At 28.0% G+C, this 10,833-nt stretch overlaps 1 protein-coding gene across 1 annotated transcript; it reads right to left on the bottom strand.

Annotated features, from left to right (window-relative positions):
* Positions 1–744: 744 nt before the first annotated feature.
* On the bottom strand, positions 745–1,632 carry LOC107175663 (ethylene-responsive transcription factor 13). Its single transcript, XM_015527322.3, has one exon. The coding sequence runs from the start codon at positions 1,562–1,564 to the stop codon at positions 863–865; it is 702 nt and encodes a 233-aa protein (XP_015382808.1). The 5' UTR covers positions 1,565–1,632; the 3' UTR covers positions 745–862.
* Positions 1,633–10,833: the final 9,201 nt, after the last annotated feature.

Below are 10,833 nucleotides of genomic sequence, written 5' to 3'. Positions count from 1 at the left end.
ATTAATTCTTATCACTTGAATCTTTATTGTTCGCATAAAAGACACTCAGAAATTAAAGTTTACAAATAATGTATTACTTAATTCTTGCATAATTACATTTTGTATCATTTAAGACGGACCATATTTGAATATTATGCAGAGAGTTAGTGAAAAAGTCAATGATCAATACTATATCCACAAATTCTTCGACAAATTGATGTGATATAGTATGATTTAGTGAATGAAAATTCCACATAATCTATATGATTCTTTTTAATTGTACATTTTTATTCAACCAATCATTTTATGCTACATCATTAGAGTATGTGTTTTTCTTATATTTTATCTTATTAAAGTAAGGGATTTCTTACTAGATAATGGGTATATATATGTGTGTGTTAATTAGTTCCCTTGATTCAGAGAGATTAAAAAGAAAATCACAAAATGAATATGTACTTGATTGGTTCTTGTAGTAAGAGAGGAATCTAAAGCAACATACATACATATCCCCCCTTCTTTCTCTTTTACCATTCGTAATTTATGACCTTTTCTTGGTCAAAAAAGAAAGCAGTCTTTCTGAATAAATTAAACTTGTCAATACTGTTTGTCTGGGAATTTCAATTCGTAGAGATAGTTGATCAAGTTATTCAGCTAATAATTTATAATTTATACTGTATCTGCATGCTAATTCTGATATGGAAGATTCATTTCAGATTAAATTACAAAAGAAAAAAGAACTAATAAATAAAGAAAGAAAGAAAGAAAGAAGGGTAAACGGGGCAATCGATTTGAAAAGAAATTATTAAGAAGAAGTACGATTACATGTTATGTAAATTTGAATCTAAGAAAATTAAGCAAAGCAGCTCTGATACTAATAATTAATTCACCCGGGTCTAAAGGACACAACGGATGATGATGAAGAAAGAGACGAAGAAGAGGAAGGAGGCTCTGGAGACCCACGCTTCTTGGTAACCCTAACCGGGGGCTCAACATTTGAGCCAATGAGGTGAGGAAAATTGAGCTTAGCCTTGGAGCCTCGCATCTTGAAAGCGGCTCTATCATAAGCAAATGCTGCACCCTCAGGGGTATCATAGGTGCCCAGCCAAACTCTTGCCCCATTCTTCTTAGGGTCCCTTATCTCCGCAGCAAACTTCCCCCACGGCCTCCTCCTCACGCCTCTATACTGCATCCTCACGTGAGTCCCACGTGCCACATCCATCTGTGGAGTTGGAAGAGGAGGAGGATGAGGAGGAGAAGTCATACTCGTATCAATATTTGCTATTGCACTTCCAATATCATTATTACGACCAAGCTGATCATCAAACGAAATCCACCCTCCATTGACGCCGTCATGTAAGGAGGAGTGCGAGCTAGAGCTAACCCCTTGTGATAGATACTCATTGATATTCTCTGTGAAGGAGAAACTATTGAAGCTCGAAACAGGGGAATTTAATGTTTCATTATTGTTGATTGGTAATGTTTCTGAAGGAAACGTCGTGAAAATTTCAAAGTCATCCTCCAGAAGTTGTTGGCGAATTGACTCCAGGAGAGCCAAATCTGACTCGGACATATTTTCTCTGTTCATTTTTTTCCCCTTTTTGTTTTACTACAAAATGATGGCCCTGCAGGAGACTCGAGATGATCAATTCATTATTATTATTTATATACACACTATTTAGTGTTTTTTTTTAAAAATTTTTCTCTTGCGTTCTTTTGCTTGCATGTGGGGGTACAGACCTAAGATTTCAAGCACGTTTTCTATATGGTTACAACTTTGGGCCTTGATTTTATATATATATATATATATTCTCTTCTGTTTCTGAATTAATTTTTTTTCTTTTTCTTTTTCTATTTCTATTTCAACTCTCGACTGAGTAATGAGTTCTCAATAGGAATGGCATTAATTTTGTAAATTCTAATAATTAGAGTCTTTAATATGTTAACAGTATGTACATCAGAGAGAGAGAGAGCGTGTATACTCGTAATTCTTTGCACAAAGAGTCTCTGAAAAATCAAATAAAAAGTAATTGTATGTACAATAAAAAGTTTATTATAAGTTTTAATGAGAAAACTTGAGGGTTCTATGCTTTTTTATTTTTTATTTTTTTACTAGCAGAAAAATGCAGACTATTATTAACGGATGGCAGGTAGGAGTCAAGAAAATATGTTCTTAAAGAATGCATTACTGTCCTTGTCTATATGGAGAATATTTTGCTGCAGTCTACCAGTAAGTGGTTTTAAACTTTATTAGGCGTTTCCCCCTGCCACATTTTTTGAGTCAAATAAAAACGAATTATTGAGAATGAACTAAACGGAGCTTGCTTGCTATGTTACAGATTCTGTATGTAACATAGCCAATGAGCAGCTTACGTGCTGTTGGGGGAGAGAGGAAAAGCTGGTGGGACTTGGCTGATGCAAGGCCATAAAGGACTCAGCTGTTAGTTGCAGATGCTGCAACTTAGCTGAGTCCAAACTGAACTAAAATGTGTTTTTGTAAGTCAAATTGTAGTAAGCTATTCTGTTGCAGTCAACATAATTATGAAGCATATGATTGCTGGGAATTTCATGTTTGCCTTTGGTCTACGTTCAATTGTCCGCCATTTTGGAAATTGTGGCGCAATCAAACTTTTTTATCATATATGATGCAGATTTAAAAATAAACATGCTATCAATTTTCATTTTTTCAGTTTCTTGGTAAATGTTACAATCACAAATATTATTATTATATATGTTTTATGTATGATGAGTCTTCATCGAGTGCAATTGTACAAAGATCCAGTCGTTTTAAAGCGTAGGCTAGTTAAAAATTATTGTCTAGTTACATTTCATAGCAGCAGCAGTGGTACTAGACAGCGTTGTCTCCCCTCCAATTTATATTCTAAAATGTGTAAAGTCTGTGCTTAATAATTTTCACATAAATAATTGCATGCTAGTTATTTGGATGAAAAAATTTATATGTTGATTTTCTCATTTTCCAATGAATAAATCGTGTTGATGGAATTATCGATTTTCAGCGAAAAAATTCAAGTTTCATGCATATGCATGGACCACGAGAAAGTGAGAGCGAGAGAAAGAGAGAGAGATTTGATTCTCGATCAAAGCCGTATAAGAAATTGACTGAATATAAATAATTAGGACCATGTGTAATTGTGATATGTCATTCTGTTGACTAGTTTACTCTGGTGAATTCACAACATGAATGCCATTACATTACTGGTGAAAATCCACCGTTGGAATTTACATCCATTTGTCTTTTAAAGATTTTATGCCACTAGTTTACGTATCTATTTACATATTACAATATAATTAAAATTTTATTGCATATATATAATTTTATGTATTAATTACGATCACATCTTATAAAAAAAATCATCAGAAAAATCATACTAATAGCCAATCTTAAAACCATATGATCATACTATAAATTAAATGGTAATATTTCCAAACCGACCCCATTTTTTAAAAAAATATTATAAGAATTCATATTATTTTTAATAATTTTAAATAAAAAGAAAATTTAAACAATTAATCAATCGAATTCTCATTAATTACTTAAAATTTTCTTTATTTAAACTTTTAAAAAAATAATATCAATTTTTTGAAATAAGGTGGATTTACTGAGAAGTAAATATCCCCTCCCTATTAAATGAATTGATGCCTCCAACTATCAATAAACTTATGCTTATACATATTCGACCGCTCTATTGATCTTGTTAGTTGCTTTTAACTTTAGAAGCAGATGAATATATAGGACAAAAGCTAATCCAACTACGTCAAGAAGGTTAAATATTATTTTTTAAAAAAATCATATTTTTAAAGGATTTTTTTCATAATACTGTACGAATTTCTTACAGTATTGACAATAAGGTTATCATAGACCCTTAAATTTAAAAGATTTAATCTTCAATGTTTATTTGATTTAGTGGTTACATAATAATTACTTAATAAACAATAGGTAATTTTCAAGTTGCTTGTATTATATAAGTTTGTGAATAGAATTTTATTTTTAGTCAATTGATAAATATTTCCTAAATCACTAAAGACATAAAGAAATCAAACATGCTTATGTATATTAATTTAGATCTGTTTATAAGAAATACGTAATTACACTATTTAATCTTTCAATAACACATGTCAATAGTGATCTCTTTTGTCAATAATAATGGAACAATACAATTTTAATTTTTTTTGATTTTCTTGTTATGTTAAATAAACTGTTATTGTTGAATTATGTTAATAATAAAGTACCAAAAATACAGAGTTTTGGATAGACTATAATTATCTTTTATTATTTAATCTTTGCAAAAACCATTTCAATAATTGGTTAATTAAATTTTAAATAATTAAAATTAAGATATTATTCTAAATAACTTCAAAATTTGCGAGTCTTTGATTAAATTTAGTGGTACATACTTATACCAGTATTGATATTGTAATTTTAATAAGAGCATGATAGAATGACCTGCTTTTAAATCATTTTCAGAAAAGATAATTATTCCGATGAGACTATTTACATTCAAAAAATTATTCAAAGCACCCATTATTCAAATTTAAAGAATCAAATTTTCACTCTCAGCACTCTAATATTTCCAATATTGCCCTAATTTGAATCATGCATAACTGTTCATAACTGTAAATAATGAGTATTCATAACTACTGCTGATGTAAATCTAAATAAAAAGTATATTTATATTACGAAAGAACATATTCTTAATTTTCATTCTCATCAATTTCATTGTCTGGCAAACCACTCATGAGAAGGAATATGAAATCTTCCTCATTTTGTAAAATATAACTTTTAATTAGCAAAGAAGATTAATTATATAAAACGTTCCTGCAATTTACGCAGGAGGTTGATAGAACTTTAACCAAATATTTATTTGGGAGATGTCCTTGCAAGACACATCTTAAGACAACAAGATTAAGCGTATGATCTTAACTTTTATTATTTAAAAATAACACATTAAAAAAAATAGAAATTGTTCTTTTTTTTAATTATGTCCATCCAAATAATTTCATTACAGGACAATTAGGTAATAAAAAATTTTATTTTAAAATTAGTGTTTCAAATAAAATTTAGAGTGTTGATATCCCCTCTAATTATTTGGGATAAAAACATTTAGGTCCTTCGAGTTTTACAATTTATAAAATAATTAAGGATATACCCCCTTCGTGTTAGGCTACGCACCCTTACTTTGTGATGATCAAAATTCAATATTACAAGGGTAATTTGATAAGGGACCCATTGGTTGCAAATGATAAAGTCTCCAAGGACTATTAAGATGTTATTACCCCGTATATAATATTCTATTTTCATCCAATTTCATATACAGTTAACAATCATTTCAATCCAAATCCATTATTTATTCATTGGTTAAAAATTACCAATTTTTACAACCCAAAATTGAAGAGTAATGCTGCTCATTTTAAATTAACCCAAATGAAGAGCGATAACTTTCTAATTAACAATTGATGAATGAGGTGTCATAACTTTTTGTTGGTGATGAAGTTTTATTAACTGTTACCTAATTGATTAATTGACCATTTTTCTTTTAATAAAGATTCCCTTGGTTCCACCGAAGCTTGAAAAAGAAAAGGGAAAAAAGGCACAAATTGATTAATTAATGCCTCCTAATTAAGAATAACGTTTTAAAATAATTTTTAGAACTATAATATTCTCAGCAACAAGATTGTAATAGAGTAAACAATATAAGCTAAATGTACATACTTTAAAAGTAACAAAGGAAGATTTTGAAAAATGAACAAACTGAAATACTCTTTGCTTCTTTGGTTTTAGGCTACCATACCCTTACATCTGTATTGGTCAAATTTCAATATTTTTAAGAGTAATTTGGTCTGGGACTTATTTGATACAAATGATAAAAATTCAATAATGATCGTGCAAGATGTAATTACCCCATATATAATATTTTAAATTAAGCAATTTTTTTTTTTCACTTTCGATTTCATATAACGTTAACAATCACTTCAATCATTGTCGTATATAATTAATGTTTGAAAATTACCAAATTTTACAACCAAAAAATTCATGGGTAATGTTGGTTATTCTAGATTAATATCAATCCAAATAAAGTGTCATATATATGACATTGGTCAAGCGAATTATGCACTTTCATAATTTTCAATCTAATTATATATGAAGAATGCGATGTCATAACTTTGCGTAAGTGATGTATTTTTTAAAATTGATTAACAAATTAATTAATCGACAATTTTTTCTTTTAATAAATCTTCCCCCATTTCACCGAGATGAACATAAATAGTTAGAAAAAAATTGATTAAGTAATGTCACCTTATTAAGAAAAAAAGTTTTAAAATAATTTTTTTTGAAACTAAGTTTTAAAATAACTTTTAAAAGTAGTAAGGTTCTAAAATTAGTTTCTTTAACTTTTGTTCTTATTTCGCGAAAACAACGGGATAACGTGTTCAAATTTTTATTGAAACAGTCACGATACCCCCCATGGTAACGTATCCCTATTTTTATTATTTTTGTGACACAGCCGTTATATTTTAAACGAGAATTCCTTGTTCCCTCCCCCCCCCCCCCCCTTCTTTTGATGAGTATTTTAAAACTTAGTTTATTCCGTGTCTGCTTTTTGAGCATTAAATCATCATAGGTGTTAAATCAACTGACAGAGTACAAACGTTGAAAGTAGACTGAAAGAAGAAAACAAAGGTTTCTGAATAATAAGTTTGTTAATTAATTCTGAATTAGGGGTGCCAAAAATACCCATTCAGTCCGGATTCGGACTGTACCCGTGCATTGTGGGTTAGGTAATTATGAAGTCGGGTTGGTTTTGGATATCATTTGATAAATTTGAATTTTATTTAAAAAATATTATAAAATATATATTATTTTAAATATTTATATTTATTTGACTCATTTATTACACATATATAAAATTTTAAATACTTAAAGTTCATATTTTCATGTCAAATTTTATTAAAATAAATTTAAAACTTATAAAATTACCAAAAAATAAAAAAAATATACACATAAAATATTAAAAAATATAAAATTTGGGTACCCGAATTAAAACCCGACACAACCCAGCCGGACATCTATTGCATCATGTTCGGGTCCAGTCATTGCGATACCCGGACCTGGCCCGGGGTTTTGCCAACCTTATTATGAATAGTATAAAATTAAGGTTTTGATCCTTTTATATAATAACTCTAAATATGATGAATTTACCAAAATAGATAAATTTAAAATATTATCTTATAATAAAATTCTCTTAATCAAAATAAAAAAAGGAAAACAAATCGTACTCAAATTCGAGTTCTAAAAAAAATACAAATCCTAAAAGAATCAAGAAAAATAAGAAAATGACCAGGAAAGAAGAGGAATTTCTGGCTCGACCTGGGTTTGATTTGTTTCATCGCCAAGTTTAAAATGGTATATTATACTCCGAAAATATATACTTATAGCCCAAGTTATGGCCTTCGAAAGGTATCCCACTCAAAATACACAAGATTCTGACATCATCTACGGTGGGTTACGAGAGAAACTCAAGGCATATTACCTGGGGTAACATAGGCATTGTATGGAAGGTATTACCATAGTCATGGCAGATAACAAAACTTACTTGAAGAGTATGGAAGGAAGAATTTGAAGAACTTGTACATTCTTAATTTTTTTTTAAAAAAAAGAGTGCATTAACGCATAACGTAGGATAAACAATAATCAGTTGCTAACCCTTCATTTAAAAGCTCGTTTAGCCCATATCTTTTAAGGTTGATGTTTGTTTAGTCCCTGAGTTTTTAAAAGTTTTTCAAAACATTCATGCTGTTAAATTATTGATATCTGTGCTATTACTTTTGGTTCATTTTGACTTACTTTTACAATTTTACTCTCTTATAATAAAATTTCTTTTTTTTGGACATTGATAAAAAGAAAAAAATTAAATTATTAATTTAATCCCAAAAATAAAATAGAAACAAATAGAATATATATTATTATTTGGGAAATTATCATTGCACCACCTTTCTTTTGAAATTTGAATCAATTAGCCACTTTTACATTAACACCGTTAAATAATTTAAACGAAATGATAATTTTACCCCTAAAGAAATTAAAAGATCATTTTTTCTTGTAAAATCTTTGAAAATAAAAAAAATTATAATTATAAAAATACCCCTACATTTAATAAAGAAATAAATCCAAAAATTAGAATTTTTTTAATAAAAATTATTTTTATAAAAATTATAATTATAAAAGTAATTACAAAATTTTGGGATTTAATAAAAATCCCCTAAATTATTTAAAAATTTGGATTTATTTTTTAATAAATAAATTCAGTTATTTTTTATTAAAATTTTGCAAAATTATAAATTTTTAATAAAAATAATTATTAAAATTTTGAAAAATCTAAATTTAATAAAAATCAGTTAAGCACTTTTAGTTTGAATTTATTTTTTAAAATTTAGGGGTATTTTTATAATTATAATTTTTTATTTTTCAAAACTTTTATAAGATAAAATGGTCTTTTAATTTATTTAGGGGTAAAATTATCATTTTGTTTGAATTATTTAACGGTGTTAGTGCAAAAGTGGCTAATTGATACAAATTTAAAAAGAAAAGTTGTGCAAAGTATATGTTAAAATTTTGTGGTGGTTTGATTAACATAAGACAAAAGAATGGTGATGCAATGATATTTTCCCTTATTATTTTTTGCAACACTTTACTAAGGAGTTACTATATTAATGTTTTTATTAATGTTCAAAAAAATTGGTAATTTAGTTTTTTTGCAATATTAATTATTTGCACATACGTGAGCTTTCACAAAAATTAATATATATTATTTTTGTTTGTATTTTATTTTTTGGGATTAAATTGATAATTCAATTTTTTTATTAATGTCTAAAAAAAATTAATGTTAGAGGACAATATTGTAAAAATAAACTAAAAAGAACAAAAAGTATTGGCAAGGGGTTTCAATAGTTTAATGGCATGGATGTTTTGAGATATTTTTAATAGTTTAAGACTAAATAGATAGTAAACTCATAATATAGAGATTAAATGAGCTTTACCCTTTAAAATATGTATTTTAACTATGTCGATGTAATATTATTGTTAAGACAAAGCGTCGCTCGAAGTCTAACTACAGGATTCTGAAGGAGACTAATCACATGATTATAGGAAAAGAATTCAGAGATTCCTATTTTTGAAACCGGTGATGCTGTTTTGATGACATGATCTTCTGCTCTGAATTTGCAATTGGCTAGTTTCCAAGTTTATTGGCTGATGATGCGGCTGCTTATCAATATATTATATTACATAGGGTGTGGCTAAGACCCTATTATATAAACTTTTTATTTAGTATTGTATAATTGGGTAGCTGTAGGTTAAAAGTTATAATATTAAAGTGTTTGATAAATATTTACTATTTAGTTTAAAATTTGAATGGACTTTATTACACAATTGTAAGATAAAAAAAACTTTAATATCTTTTTTTGGTTAAAATTATTGTTTAAAAATTATGTTTATCACATGTTATTAATTTTATATCATGATTATAGTTTTTTTTTCTGTAATAGTTGTAACTTAAAAATTACAATATTTTAATACCAGACAAAATTAAATTGACGTGTAATAATATATCTTTATTATTATATATATGGCGTTTGATCATCAAGGTGGATGGTGATAAATAAATAATTTATATAATATAACAGCTATGAATGTCATATTTTAGCATTTGACATCGACACTAAATTATTAAGCGCAAATATGCTTAATCCCATACACTTTATAACTTATATGTGCTTTAGCAGATTATATTTGAAGTTTGTATCAAAAGTCTTTGAAATCAATTTTTTATAATGATAAAAAAGATTACTAAAGAAATAAAAGAAGAAGGTATATAAAGAAAGATAATTATAAATACCCTCTAAAATAGACGAGCTTTGCCAAATCGAAATGACTGTTCGAAACTCACTTTATGTTACTGATCTTATTTGATATGAGATATATTTTTATCACTCGATACAATCTCATTGAAGTAAAAATTACTTCTTGTAGCAAATAATCGTTTGTCCAGATCATATCACACATCAGTTCATTAATATGTCAATTGATTACCAATGGGCATTTGGTCTAGTGGGAGAACTATTGCACTTACAATGTTGAGAACAAGGGTTCGAGCCTTCATAAAAGCATTATGAAGTTTAGTTTTAGTTTTTCCTCGATTATCAAATAATTGAGTGGAGTCAGTCTTTTCCTCACAAAATGAGAGTGAAGTGGATACCTCTCGAATATTAGGGAGTGTTTAAAGAATCTGGGCCGCGCTTCAGAGGAGTACATGACACGACGAAGGTCCCAATTGTATAATCTTTTTGTAAATAATAATTAAAATATCTGATATAATATCAGTAACAATTATGTATAACAGTATTCAAAAATAAAATGTCAATTGATTTCATTAATAAATATCTAGCGTATAATTTTAGTTTGTCAAGTGGCAATATGTCAATTGGACTTTTTTTTGATGAATTTTGTCTTCTTTTTTTTTTTAATTTTTGTTGTCCTTTCTTCTTTATTAATTTTTGTGATCCCCTTTATATATTGTCTGTATAACGGCTATGGGTTTTTTGCTATTAAAGAAAACTTAGAGGCGACAGTTTAAGATAGAAATGATTAAAAAAATTGGGTCGTTAAAAATAAAGTTATTTAACAGAGATGATCTTTTTTTTTTGGGTTTTGGGGGGGGGGAGGGGAGAACAGAAAAAAAACAGTTTTTTTTTTTTTCTTTTTTTCCGCTTCAGATAAAAAGAGGAAAAGTTGATTCCACTAAGTCCATCCATTACCAAAAGAAACCAAAAAAAGAGGAA

Source organism: Citrus sinensis, chromosome 3, assembly GCF_022201045.2.
Source record: "Citrus sinensis cultivar Valencia sweet orange chromosome 3, DVS_A1.0, whole genome shotgun sequence".
Lineage (NCBI taxonomy): Eukaryota > Viridiplantae > Streptophyta > Magnoliopsida > Sapindales > Rutaceae > Citrus > Citrus sinensis.
The sequence above is the reverse complement of the archived record's forward strand: the minus strand, read 5'-3'. Positions and strand labels throughout refer to the sequence as shown.